The following is a 15,047-nucleotide window of genomic DNA, read 5'->3' as shown; positions in this document are numbered from 1 at the left end:
CAACAAAACACCTGTCTTCCTGTGACATCTGTCTAAGTCCTGGGTACAAAGGAATTCATTTAAATAAGATGTTTCTGTTCTCCAAGAACAAAATCCCATGGTTTGTTAAAGCTATTAATTTGAATCTATATAGAAAGGAAAATGTGAAAAAATAAATGTTAAAAGTGCAGTTTAGTTGTAGAGTAAAGAAGCTATATGTATATGTGTGTGTATATAAATTACATCTGTGTGTGTGTGTATGTGTGTGTGTGTGTTGAAAGTGAGATTTTATAGAGTGACTCTGAGAAAAATTTTGAACATCTTAACTAACCGAGGATGTAGAGGTATAAAAAAGTTACATACAGGATCATAAAACAATTGAGGTGATACCACCGGATTATGAACTTGAAATCACTCCTATTGTGAAATGCCCCATCCTGTCCATTGACTGTAGAGATAATTTTCATGGAAAACTAAAAGCAGAAGGAATCTTTATGGATCTAGTTGGCATCTCCAACATTTCTCCCATTAAAACTGCCCTGGCCTGGCATGCGGGGGACCCGGGTTCGATTCCCGGTCAGGGCACATAGGAGAAGCGCCCATTTGCTCCCCCCCCCCCTCCTTCCTCTCTGTCTCTCTCTTTCCCTCCCGCAGCCAAGGCTCCATTGGAGCAAAGATGGCCCGGGTGCTGGGGATGGCTCCTTGGCCTCTGCCCCAGGCGCTAGAGTGGCTCTGGTCACGGCAGAGCGACGCCCTGGAGGGGCAGAGCGTCGCCCCTGGTGGGCGTGCCGGGTGGATCCCGGTCGGGCGCATGCGGGAGTCTGTCTGACTGTCTCTCCCCATTTCCAGCTTCAGAAAAATACAAAAAAAAAAAACAAAAAAAAAAACTGCCCTGAAAACTGTGGCGTGACTCTGACCCTTTGGAGAGTTGCAGCCTTAGAAGCCTGACATCTGACATCAGCTTCAGTTTATCCAAGCTTTGTTTCTGTTACAAGGATCCTTGTGCAAATAGAATCTTGACTGTCTGCTTTGAGGTACTCCAGTTTCTATGGAGGACCCAAAAAGTAGTATCCCGTAGGGCTATTATACCAACTTCATCCCCACTTGATAACATCTGACTCATGTAGCATTTTATCCATGTTAAGAGCTCTGCAGAATTAGATGCCACAACTCCATATCACAGATGTAGAAACTGTGGTGCAGACATGTTGTATGACTTGCCCAAGATAACACGGCTAGTTAGTGATGGGAGCCAGGATTTTTTTTATATATTTTATTTTATTTTATTTATATTTATTCAGTGAGAGGAAGGGAGACAGAGAGATAGACTCCTACATATGCCCTGACTGGGATTCACCTGGCAAGCCCACTAGGGGGCGATGCTCTGACCATCTGAGTGTTGCTCTGTTGCTTGGCAACCGAGGTCTTCTTAGTGCATGAGGCAGAGGCCATGGAACCATCCTCAGCACCTAGAGCCAACTTGTTCCAGTCGAGCCATTGCTGCAGCAGGGGAAGAGAAAGAGAGAGAGAGAGAGAGGGAAAGAGGGAGAAAATCGAAAGGGGAGAGGGGTAGAAAAGCATATGGGTGCTTCTCCTGTGTGCCCTGACCAGGAATTGAACCTGGGACATCCACACGCTGGGCCAACGCATTACCACTGAGACAACTGGCCAGGGCCAGGAGCCAGGATTTTAAACTCAAGCAGCTTCACTCTTGAATCTCTATGTTCTTAACCACTGTCATCCAAATACCATTTTACTTGAAAAGACAAAGGGGTAATCAACATTGTTGCAGCATCTAGAAGTTTCATTTTAGTCCCTTCCACATGTATTTGTTGTTAATTCCATTTCCTGAGTGACCTTCTGTGAGGGTTTCCTGAAAATTTGGGAAAGTGCTTGCTTCCCAGCTTAGCAGGAAACCTAAATGCTGTGTGCAAAAGCGCTGTCCATCTTTAGAATATGGAAATCTCTTACTTTCATATTCTGCATGTGGATGTGGTTTTTTTCATTTGCCACCCAGAGCACTGCTTGTGAATCACGTTAGGCTGTTTCCAGGGCCGCGGTAGGCAAAACAGCAATGTGAGCCAAAAAGTGTCGACAAAGAGAGGCTTCCCACTCAAACGTGATCCCTGGCTCCAGGGGGACTGCCACCTTGCTGTCCTCCTGGTAGGAGAACTGGTGAGCTGTAGATATCCCTAACTTTGTTTAGGGTGCTGGGTAGTCTTGGTTGCTGCTCAGACTCCTTTTGGCAGCTAAGCTATTTTAAGATAAGGGTTGGAAATGTGTTGCCCACAGTATTATTGTTGCTCATGCCTGGAAAACATTTGACTGATAACTATGAGCAGTTGTGTGTCTGAGGAGATCACTCAGCCTGGTGGGGACTCAGGACAGGGGAGAGGAGAGGAGCAGTTTTATTTAAAACACTCAATCTTATATGATTGGCTAACCACTATGCTGTAACCTAGAACTGATACTAAATAACATTGACTGGAAATGGTAATTGAAAAAAAAGACATTAAAAAATAAAACACTCAGTTTTGCCTGACCAGGTGGTGGCACAGTGGATAGAGCGTTGGACTGGGATGCGGAGGACCCAGGTTCGAGATTCGAGGTTGCCAGCTTGAGTGCGGGCTCATCTGGTTTGAGCAAAGCTCACCAGCTTGGATCCAAGGTCGCTGGCTTGAGCAAGGAGTTACGCGGTCTGCTGTAGCCCCACGGTCAAGGCACATATGAGAAAGCAATCAATGAACAACTAAGGTGTTGCAACAAAAAACTGATGATTGATACTTCTCATCTCTCTGTTGCTGTCTGTCTGTCCCCATCTATCCTTCTCTCTGTCCCTGTTAAAAAATAAAATAAAGCACTCAGTTTAAAAACCAGGATTCCAAAGACATGTATCCTTAGTGGGAAGAGCTTTGACAAACAAAATGAAGTCCGATGTTTGTTGATGAGCAGATTATTTAAACTTTAAAACTGTTCAGATGCGCCTGACCAGGGGGTGGCACAGTGGATAGAGCGTTGGACTGGGATGCCGAGGACCCAGGTTTGAGACCCCGAGGTCGCCAGCTTGAGTGTGGGCTCATCTGGCTTGAGCAAAATAAAAAAAAAAATGCTCACCAGCTTAGACCCAAGGTCGCTGGCTCAAGCAAGGGGTTACTCGGTCTGCTGAAGGCCCGTGGTCAAGGCACATATGAGAAAGCAATCAATGAACAACTAAGGTATCACAACGAAAAACTGATGATTGATGCTTCTCATCTCTCTTCGTTCCTGTCTGTCTGTCCCTATCTATCCCTCTCTCTCTCTTTCTCTGTCCCTATAAAGAAAAAAGTAAAAAATAAAAAAATTAAATTAAATTAAAAAAAAAACAAACTGCTCAGATGCTTTGGGTCCTATTTCTTTCTAAATAAAATTTTAAGCAGAAAATCTCAACAACATTGGCTTGCTTATCACTTAGAGTCTATATGTGAAGCAGAATTTGTTTTTATTCAGATTTTTTAAATGACAGTTTCCCAAAGTATTAAAAAAAATGTGCTTTAATATGTGCTAGATGTTTCGAAGGACTATTTTTATGAATCAGTTTAATCCCCAAAACAGTAATAGGAGGTGGGTACTGTTAGTACCCCTGTTTTATATATGGGGAAACTGAGGAACCATGAGGTAAGAAACTTACAGCATAGCTAGTGTTTGGGGTTCAGACCCAAGCAGTCTGTCCTCACTGCCCTGCACTTAGGGTCCCCAACACGGCAGTGTGCGTGGATAAACTGGGGCTGGGGGCGACTATGATGACATTGGGGTGGTAAGACATTATTTATCAAGCACCTGGTTATATATCAACATATTTATATAGGCTTCCTACCATGATTCTGTGGGTAGATGATATGTCCACTCTGTAGATCAGTAAACTGAGGCTTAATGAAGGAAAGTGATTTACACCAGATCTCACAGCTCTTATGAGGCAGAATCAGTTGTTGCCAGCGTCTGCCTGTCTGTCTGTCTCTGTCTGTCTCTGTCTGCCTCTAACCCCTGCACCAAACCATCAGGCCACACTGCCTCTGCCTCAATTGTTGGATTATCATGTTGGAATGTTCTTATATAGTCATATCAAATATGAAATAATCCTCGGTTGTCACTGAATGTGAAGAAAGCACAACCCCTCCGTAAGTGAGCCATAAGTTTGCCCTCTAGTCAAGTAGGATGGGGTCAGGTAGGGGAAAAGAATTTGGAAGAAAAAACCTTATTAGCCCTACTCTTTTTTTTCCCTCCTCCCTAGCTTCTTAATTTCAACCCCCAAGAGAAAAAAGCGCCTCTCTCTACAGACATCTCTCTAAAAACCACTGCTGTGTGATTATACTGGTTCATTTTGCTTCAAGTAGTATCCCCAGAGAGAATGCTTTCCCTGCACTATATAATGTACATAACTCTTGGTGAGAACTCTCGAGAGAGTTGCTCAGCAGACCAGCACTCCAACAGGAGACAATTTCTTCATACTCTTCAATGAGAATTTTCTTGTCCAGCCAATAACGTCTAAATCACATTATTTCCTTTTCTATCCACTCTGTCTGCAAATATTCTCCAAACTGAGTTCCCACATGGCTTAAACATCCAATATATTCTGAATTTTGCATATGAGCACCCCCTGTGATTCAGATCTTTCTGTGTCCCTCTGTCTCAACTTCTCTCCCCCTCCCCCCATGGCTTTTTCCCCCATTAGGCAAATGGAAGGCTCATGCCACCTGTTAGCATATTACATCACTGCCTCCCCAGAGCACAGGCGCACCAAAGGCCCTAAACAAAGTACTTCTTCTTGTATTGTTTGCACTCAAAGAGCTGATATCATGCCAACTGATGTCATTGTATGTCTTTGTGTAACTGCTATGGCAACTGGGCAGGTGGGGAGCCTCTAGCTGATGTCATTGGGAAAGGAGGAGTAGAGACAGAATTTTAAAAAGCTGTACGCTGCTTTTTTCTGTGTGTGGGTTTTCTGGCATGCTTTTTTTTTTTTTTTTTAACTAGCTGCTTTTAAGACAAATTACAGCTTGTGCCCCTAAATAAGAACAGAGAGAAGTTCTTTTTTTCCCTCTTTCCCCCTCACCCCGTTAGAAACTTCTTTTGAGTTCATTTTGTTGTTCTTTTCTCTCATCTTATATGGAAAAGTGTAACAACTGCCGCCTTCTTTGGAAAAAAAAAGTGAATTAGGTTCCCATCACAGAATCAGTGTGAAACTGTTTACTTGGCCAAGCTGAGCCGATTTTAAAATCACTCTTTAGTCTCTTTTGTGGAGCTTGTGATGGTGACGGTGGGCAATTCCAGTTTATTTAATTGTTTTTGCTAGTGAAGTTTCTCGGGTTTTCCATTTCTTCTGTCTACTTTAAAAATCATCTCTATGAGCCCAGACGGACTTTTTTTTCCCCACCATGATTTCATAGCAGAATAAACTAATAATATGTAAGGGCAGAGTTTAATTCTAGGAATCAATTGCAGTGAATTTATAGCTCTTGTTTTTCTTTTGACACTTATGGACAAGTGTGATGATCCTAATATTACATTTTGGAATATTCTTGGGGTCATTGCTGGACTTGACAATATGACCTCCTGGGTTCGGATGGCCAGTGCCACGTGTGTTGGCCATAAACAGCCCTGACACTGGGCCTAGGTTAGGATCCCACTGTGGTTGCTAAAGATGAGACCTGAAGGGCACATGTTAAATTCAGAACCTAGTGGACAGATAGACTTCCTGTTCTTATTTCAACACAGCGACATCCTGTTCATGCTTTTGTTTCTTGCCGTACCTCCTGAAACTGTCCAGCCCCATGTAAGGTTCCTATCTAGGGGGGTGAATGTTGTTTTCGGGTAGCTTTCAGCTTATTGGAGCTCTCCAACTTCCTCCTCTTTTCAAAGGCAAGGCCAGAGTGTATCTATTTCTGTTTGATTTGAATTAGAGCTAATTTGGTGGTAATAATGTCTGATTGCATAGCCCTTATTTGTATATTGTATAATTTGACCCTCATAATAATCCTGGGGCTGATCCACATGTGTGATGCATCTAACTGGTATTAAAGGAAAATTTTAAGCAAACTATGATCCATAAATTTCCTACCTTAGATTAGTGTTTCCTACCTTAGTGTTCTTTTTTGCATAGTCCTTCAACTTTCTATCACATATATGGTGGATGTGTTTGACTTGGCTCTTTTCATTTAATGTCAAAGAGAAACATTCCTTTATTTTCATTTTTTATAACCTTAAATGGTTACATAATATTCCATTGGATGACTATATTAACTTTCCCCTTCATTTTTTTTAAAACTTGGCCTTCTCTATAAGATAGATAATGCTGTAGTGAACATTTTACATATCCGGCTGGTTTCCTTAAGATAGATTCTCGTAAGTAATGGTGCCCTGGTTGAGGGGGTGGTCTGCATTTAAAAAATGGGAAAATGGTCAGAGGAGCATATTCACGGATATTTTAGAGGTTTCCTGATGGGTTCATGTCCACATAAACCTTGGAAAGGCAGTGCACGGATCTGAGCGGCTCTCACTTTGTGACCTACTGGAAATTGGGGTTGGAACTGTCAGTGATATATGTGGAGAATACCAAAAAAGAGATTGTAATGAAAAGTCAGCTTACACCTCCCTGTATTTTGGTCTTTTCCAAAGACCAAAGACAACCCATGGACAGTCATATAAATAATATTCACAAAAACAGCAAATCCTTGTTGAGTGATACTGTATTCCTGGCACTGTGTTAAGTACTTGGCATGTGCTCACTCATTCCAGACTCCCAATCACACTAGGGATAGATGCCATGGCCCTCATTTTATAGGTAGGGGAACTGAGGCAGAGAGACATTAACTTCTGCAAGTGACAGAGCCAGGAAGTGGTGGAACTGGGATTCTAGCCAAGGTAAAGTGTTTCTTCCAAGATCTCTGCTCAGGACCACTCTGCTGTGTTGGAAGCAAAGTTATCATTCTGGGTGCGGTGAGCTTATGAATGGTGCAAGTCACATGCCTGCAATGCCAAAATACTGGCCAGATTTCTCCTCCCGGGGTCATGGTGTCTTCCTCAGTTCCAATGTGCAAGGTTCTATGTAGGCCACTGAGCACATGGCTCTTTGAAGCAGATCAAATTAGCTGCTGATGAAATTGCCAGATGCTGTGTGGACTTCTTTCCAGGGGAACATGCCCCAGTTTGTGTAAAAAGCACATTTGCCAAGTCATGCAGTGATATCCTCTGAAGCTTTTCCTGAGTCTCCAAATGGACTTTCACTTTTAAAATTTTATTTTAAAAAATGTCTGTATACATCAGCAAAATGCACACTTCTTTCTACAGGGAGTGTTTGCTGCCTGCTAGGAAGGTCTAGGGGTCGTCATTCTTGCTTGCTGTGTTTATGTTCCAGGTGGACTTAGCAGTTTTAAGCAGAACCATGAAAACCTCTGTGACAACTCCCTCCAGCTTCAAGAGTGCCGGGAGGTGGGGGGCGGTGCGTCTGCGGCCTCTAGCGTGCTACCTCAGTCCATCCCCACCACCCCCGACATCGAGAACGCAGAGCTGACGCCCATCTTGCCCTTCCTGTTCCTTGGCAACGAGCAGGATGCTCAGGACCTGGACACCATGCAGCGGCTGAACATCGGCTACATCATCAACGTCACCACTCACCTGCCCCTCTACCACTATGAGAAAGGACTGTTCAACTACAAGCGATTGCCGGCCACTGACAGCAACAAGCAGAACCTCCGGCAGTACTTTGAAGAGGCTTTTGAGTTCATTGGTAACTATCTCCCATAGGGAATTTGCCTCTTCCACCTCCCTTTCCCCTCTGGCTTTTGCTTTGATATCAAGTTCAAGATTAATGTCTGGCTTTTAGAAAAAGCTGCTCTGAGCGGTTCTTGGGCTCTGCTTCATGGCACAGCCTAAGTCCTCTCCTAAGTCATAACCCATCAAGTGTCCTGGATCCATCAGGATGAATATAAAAGAGCAGTAATTCCATTTGGTTGGGATCCTTTCAACTAGAAATCCTCATCACCCAAGTTCTCAATGAAAAAGCAGGAGGGGTTAGCAGTGATATGTTCCAGAAGATGCTTTTTATAAAGCAGTTGGTAGAAAGTAAGAAATTGGAGACCAGAGTTGGTGCTGTGGTCTTCTGGTCTACCTCAGCACCATGCAGGAAATAAAATATAGTGATGATGACCCTACTTCCAAACTCACCCATACCTCCATTACCTTGCAGTCAGTGGATTTGTAGTTGTAGTTGATATAGTCTTTTTACATGAGGTTGAGGCAAACATAGCATTGCTGATGGGTTCCTTCTCAAGAATCTGTGCCAATTGGGCATAAAGCTGTAATGAACTTCTTTCCCCCTCACATCGCTGCACAGAGAGGAGGGGGAGTGAGTTGGTTTTCCCTGTACCTGCTTTGAGTTCTTGTAGCAGAGGGTGTGAGTGTGAGTGGTAGTGAGTTGGTACTAGATTTCCTTAGAAAGTTTATCCCACACTCACTGAAGTAGGAAAGGCCAAATTGTGTAGCCTGAGTAGGTTCCCAAGGAGGAAAATTCTAGCAACAGCCAGCTTTGATCTATGCAAAGAGGCAATGGCCAGCCTAACCCTAATCCTAACTTGAACTTTTGCTGCTTCTATATCCTCTAACTATTGTAAGCCTCAAATTATCATTTGGGTAACACCTGGCATCTAGCAGATACTCAATTTTTTTCAAGTGATTCTAACCTTTATAACCACAAAGGGGTGAGCGGTACTTTTCTTAAACATGGCAGCAGTTTGTTGCTGGCCTGTGTCCCAGGACTAACGCACTCGAGTTTGGTACCCCTGTGTTAGAAGAAAGGCTTGGTTTTAGCAGCCCTTGGGTCTGGCACATTTGGGTCTATAGAGTTGACAGTTCTGGCCACTTGGGTCAGCTATTCTCCTTGCCAGTTGTGCCTTCGGTACTGGACCATGGTGTATTCAGTTTGGAAGGAAATTCTACGTGGCCACTGAACTCAGAAAAGTAAAGTGACTTCTCCAAGGTCATAGAAGTTTTAGTGTCAGAGAAGGGACCAGAACTCAGGGCCCTTGACTCCAATGCCAGGGGCCTTTCTGCAACAAGCCCAGAGGTATTTACAATGCTTGTTTAATTCCTAGCTGGTAACATGTGGATGCAAATGTCCCTTACATTCTTGATTAATAATATCTGAACCAAACCTTGATCCCTGAGGAAGAAATATTTGTTGTCACCAAGTAGATGAGGAACTTTCTGGTTAGTACATGATGTTATTGGCTGCAATTTTTATGACTTAATTCCAGTTGAGGGAAGTTAGGAAATTGTTTTCCTTTTGTGAATAGTATGCAATTCACTTCCTCTAAGAGGATTCCAATCAAAGTGCCCACATTTTTTATAGGGTATTTAGGCTTACCTGCTTTTTAAGATAGAAAAAAAATAACAAGCAGCATTTAACCTGAAAAACAATTTCATATCACAGCCTGAATAGGCACGGTTTTATTTTCACTGTTATATCATTGTGTACAATGAAAGCTTATAGTCTTGCTTTAAGGAAAAGCATAGCAAGTCTTATAGAAGTAACATTCACTGAGAGTCTGATATAAACTAAAAAGAGTTTAGGTTTAGGGTTTAACTACACCAGTTTATTTATTTCTGAGCCGGGTGATATTATTGCCATGTTCCCTGAGACTGGTTAGTTGATGTTATTCCCATTATTCAGGTGGAGGGATTGAGGCTCAGGTATTGTGTGACTTCTGCAAGATCACCCATCTAGTGTTTAATGGGACCAGTGGTTAAGCCTAGTACTTTGCAGCTCATCTCCTTCCCACAAGCCTCCCAGTCTTGGTGTGGCAGCCAGCACCTAGTGTGTGCTGAAAAGATACTGAAGAAGGGAGGTACTCTCTTGAAATACTTATTCTATGAGAAGTAAGCCTGATCTATAGATTTTTAAGATGAGCATTTGCATCATGTTTCTTCTTGGTAGTTTAAGTTACATCATGACTCGTCTTATCCTGCCTTCCTTTCCTACTCTTCATCTAACTGGTATCCCTTTAGGGACACGTTTTTGGAGATGCATTTTAGTCTAAAAGTGTCGTTACGAATCCATTCAGGTAGTGCCCACAAGCTAGTCTCCTGAGCTTTTTATATATCTGAAACATATAAAGCATTGCCTTTTCCAGTTTCTCTGGGTCCTGAGCCATTGCTGAAATTCCTCCATCTTTCTAGTCATTGCCATGTGGCAATAGCACATACAGATGCAGAGGGGCTAACAGTTCAGATATGGGTGACACCTCTGCCTGGGGACCACAAGTCTTCAGCTGACTTTGCAATAGGGTTTCTTGGTAAGAAGCTGAAGATAGTAACTTTCTAGTTGAGTTTTGTTCCGTCAACTTCAGTATGAGTTTAGTAAGACTGAAATTCTTAGTTCAATACCAGTTCCTGTATAGAGTGGTTTATAGCATAAGGAAAGAACTGGTTTTCTATCACAATAGGTAGGAGAGACATTGTGAATAACCCTAGTTTTGATAAGCCACACAGTCTGCTAATTAGAGTTAAGATCCTTAATCAGAGGGGTCTACTTAGGAGCTTGCTTAACATGGAAATTAATTGTGATGTGGCTCTTGCTGTGGTTGGCTGCCATCACCTGTCAAGTGAACTGCTACTATGAATAATTCCTTCACCTACTCGTCTCCTTAAATATAGAAACACAGCTTCTTACTTATGCCAAGATTGCTTTTAGCCAGTTCTGGAGGTTGTGACATAAACATACACAATGAACTAGTAAATTATACTTGGGTTTAAAACCATTTAAATTTATTCTTTCTCTATAAAATACGGCTTGGTCAAGTCCAGATCAGAGTTAATTCACTCTTTCCATCCCTCTGTCTCCTTCCCTTTACCACTTACCTTGCTCCCTTTCTGCAGAGGAAGCTCACCAGTGTGGGAAGGGGCTCCTCATCCACTGCCAGGCTGGGGTGTCCCGCTCCGCCACCATCGTCATCGCCTACTTGATGAAGCACACTCGGATGACCATGACTGACGCTTACAAATTTGTTAAAGGCAAACGACCAATTATTTCCCCAAACCTCAACTTCATGGGGCAGTTGCTGGAGTTTGAGGAAGACCTAAACAACGGGGTGACACCACGAATCCTTACACCAAAGCTGATGGGCGTGGAAACAGTTGTGTGAGAGCAACCTGGACGAGAAAAGTGACTGTTCTCCATTAGGAGACAAAGAAAAAGGAGATGAATTCTTTCTTTGCTTTTTCTTTCCTCTTTTTTTCTTTTCTTTTTTTTTTTTTTTTAGATGGGGGTAAAGTTTGTGAATGGAAACAAACTCGTTTAAAAACTTTTTATTTTTAACAAGTGTGAGACAGATTTAACTTTTGATGCCCATTGAGATTTACTTCCTAAGAACTGATAAAGCAGGGATGTTAAAGAAGTTTTGTGTTTTTGTAAGCCAACAATAAACATATAATAAAACTTGTTTCTTCCCCTTTTCCTTTGAAGCTTTTTATAGAGTTTATGGTTATACAGTCTGTGCAGGTTCATAGACCGAATATACTACACTCTAAACCAATTAAAAAGAACTAAAAGTAAGGAGAAGAAACTTTGAATCATAAAGACCCCGGATCTTCCTGGGCCATTCATGGACAAAAACAGAAACCTAAACAAACCCAGCTCTGGCCTGTTCACTGGTGCTGAGCAAAGTCAGGGCAGCTTAAGTGGTCTAAGATCCCTTCACATTCTTGCATTCTTGAAAGAGACAAAGGATACTGTTGATTTTGTGTGTTTCATACTCTGAATTATTATATTTTTCCCCTCTCTGGGATTAAGAATTTTTTTTTTAAATAGCAAGGAACTGACCATTCTACCATATGCCTTTACTGTGCATTACTAGGGTGTCTTGAGTGTGCAAGCGAGTTAGAGCTGGCAGCCAAATGGTAGGCAAATAGTGCAGATTTGCCAGCTTGGAGAATAAAAGGAATTAAACCAATTACTTTCCTTCCCACCTTTTTCTTTGTTCAATTTTTTTTTGGGGGGGGGGGAATTGACTCTGGTTACTGTGCCATGAACCTTGATAAACCTTGTTACGTATGTATATCAGAATGTAAAAAAAAAAAAAGACAAAAACTTATTTAAAAATATTTTTCGCAAAAAAATACAAACTGGGTGTGTTTCTGTTGATTGTGTAAAAATTTATTTTCATTATATAAATGAAACTCATCTTGGGATGTGTCTTGTCTCCTCCTCTTTTCCTTAACTCAAGGTTCAGCATCTCTTACCTCCAGTGACTTGTGGATGTCACATAACCAAAAACAAACACACATTTTTATGGGGGAAAGTAGTGGGGAGGTATAGGTGATCTCTATTCTCAGTGTGATGCAGGGAGAAGGAATAAGGAAGCACAGTAGGTGCAGTGAGGATCTTCTCGGTGTCCCCCTCTGATCTCACTGCTCTGCATCTTCTTCTGCACATGCAATTCCTCTTCAGTAGGGGAAGCTTCAGGTAAAGTCACGTTACAGGAATGAGAGGTTTCTGTCCAGCCTTTGTGCTTTGGTGATCAGTCAGTTCACTGACAGATTGGTGAGAATCCGATGAACTCCCTAGTGGTTGATAAATATGTGTGCCAGTCTGCCATTTAAGATTCCTGACGGTCACCCCCACCTCTCCATGCCACTTGCTCACTTGACATTTTTAGTGACATTAGTCACGAACTGTGCACTACAGCAAATTTCTATTTCCCACTCTTTAGCCAGCTAACTGAAGTCAGCTGCATCAGGGGCAGCGTCCCAATCCCATTGGGTTAATACATGGCTGTGTTCCATGGGTTCCCAATCCACAGATGAGTGCAGGTGGGCGTAGGGGAGGAACACAGTCCAAATGTTTCCTACGGTTTATGAAAATAGAGGGATTTGGCCTCAGGGAAAATTCACAGCAAACTGAAACGTGCCTAGGGTACCAGAGTTGAAGATCTCTGGGGTGTCCAAGTCTGTGGGACTCCATTGGACATCGTTTTGTGAACGTGTGCTTACAGATGTTAAAATATTTTTGACATTTTTAAGAAAATAGCATTTCTACTAGAAGTAACTTGACTTTTTCTCTTATTAGAAAAGTGGAGACGTAAGTTAACAGGAATGAACAATTATTCACATTTACAACAAAGTGTTAAGTGAAAAGTAAATCTCTCACACGGTGTTTTGTATTCTTCAGACTAGTAATTGTTGGCGGGACATATTGAAGAAGTGTGGTCGATCTATAATTAGTGATTTAACCGTGATGATTCACTAGACTTGTTTTTGTTGATTCTAAGTCCCAATGTTAAATTTCTGATAGAATGTACAACTGAGTCCCTTCCTTTGTTTCTTTTTCTTTTAAAACACAAAACAAACAGAAAAATCAATACAGTTTCTCTTTTTTAACTACATGAAAATGATTTATGTTTTTCAAACCTTATGATTTGGAGAGAAAGATGGTTCCGGGGCAGACAGGAATCCTGCCAGCCAGCATACCAGGAATTCTGAGAGCCTCAGGTCCTCTCTGCTTATCTGTTTTGAGTCACTTAGCCTTCATTTCTTCAGGAGGAATTTTAACCGTTTCATGAAAAGAATATGGATTAACTGAGACATTGTTCTAGAAACTAGGCTCCCAGAGCGTGCCTCAGTGCCTGGGAGCTTTAGGGCTGAGCTGGGAACTAATTGAGTATTACTTTCCTGAAAAGGCTGATTTTCTGACCAATGCCTGTGTCATTCTCGGGTCCAATGAGGCTTGTTTCATGCTGAATGACTTTAAGGACATAATAGAATAAAATTATATCTAATTGAAAAAACAAACAGATACAGAAGGCATTATTACCTTAAGTTGAGCAGAATAGCAGCTACAGCTTTTCTGTATGAATTTATTTCAGCAGTTAATACCTTTGTGATGAATGCATGTTACCCAGCATATGAAGTTCACATTTCATGAAAAAGCTTGTACTAGCTGTTTTTGAATAAGGACAGGAAGGAAAGGTTACATGCGTAAGGGACAAAATATACACAGCCCAGCAATCACATTTTCTGTTGATAGCAAAATGAGGAAAGATGACCTTTCGAAAGGGTAATATGAGAAAATGAACACATGGGAAACAGGAGAAAAATGAGAGTTGATAGTAAAACAAAAAAACTGTATCAGAGCAAAGAGCTAGGGTCTGGATCACACTTGAGAAATTGACTAAGATAGAATGCTAGTAAATCGCTCTCTCAATCTTTTGGAAGGTAAGGAGTCTGGCAAGCCAAATTGAATAGATATCAAGCAATATGATTACCATCGTGCTTGTGAACAAACTTATAAATAAGCTACCACACATTACATTTATGTTTTGTTTCCCAAATATGGGATGTCCAACCTCAGGAAGGATGGGTTGATGTTTGCTTTCAAGATCTAATTGGCGACAGTTGTTACGTACGGATGTAGATGGAAGAGCGGGTCAAAAATGACTGGTAAAGATAGGTGATGATACAATATTTAGAAAAAGTGCCTGCCTTTGTGGAGGTGGCACACTGAATGCCAGTGCTTTCTGTGGTTCCTGATGTCCTCTGTGACAGCCTTTGTCAGTGGTGCACAACACACGTAGCAGGCAGGGTTCGATCAGAAGTGGAAACACCAAGAGATATAGAATGAGGGACGGGGCAACTGTGGGATGCAGAGGAGTCATGATTATGGAAGGGTGTTGCCTCCGTGTGATGATGGGCTGGAATCTATAAAGGTCAGTACAGGGCTAACGGGAAAGCTGGGCACGAAGTGGAGGAGGGCAAGAAAATGGAATTAGGAGGAAAAATTAGAGCCTATGTCTGCCTGTTACCAACCTCCACGATGTGGGTAACTCTGGGGAAGGATCTCATGCCCTTTGCCATGGAGCTGAACATGGACTTGGGACAAGACTTGTGAAATTGAGTTCTGGATGGAATTCTAAGAGCTGCAGTCAAAGCTGCAGCCCTAAGTCAAGGTGAGCCACCAGGTCAAGGAACAGGTGCATAGCTGTGACAGTGCCTGGTGCCCAGTGCAGAGTAGAATAGCAGCCGCTTCACGTGGGCCTGCCACC

At 42.2% G+C, this 15,047-nt stretch overlaps 1 protein-coding gene across 1 annotated transcript in view; it reads left to right on the top strand.

The window, feature by feature from the left end:
* The window catches only part of DUSP10 (dual specificity phosphatase 10), a 39,106-nt gene extending 27,009 nt beyond the window's left edge, over nt 1-12,097 (top strand). The window contains exons 3-4 of the mRNA XM_066380566.1: nt 7,370-7,741; nt 10,888-12,097. Coding sequence (XP_066236663.1) covers nt 7,370-7,741; nt 10,888-11,153 — 638 coding nt within the window. The 3' untranslated portion in view covers nt 11,154-12,097. The remainder of the gene's footprint in view (nt 1-7,369; nt 7,742-10,887) is intronic.
* The last annotated feature ends 2,950 nt before the right edge of the window (nt 12,098-15,047 follow it).

This window comes from Saccopteryx leptura, chromosome 1, assembly GCF_036850995.1.
Source record: "Saccopteryx leptura isolate mSacLep1 chromosome 1, mSacLep1_pri_phased_curated, whole genome shotgun sequence".
In the NCBI taxonomy this organism is placed as follows: Eukaryota; Metazoa; Chordata; class Mammalia; order Chiroptera; family Emballonuridae; genus Saccopteryx; species Saccopteryx leptura.
The sequence above is the reverse complement of the archived record's forward strand: the minus strand, read 5'-3'. Positions and strand labels throughout refer to the sequence as shown.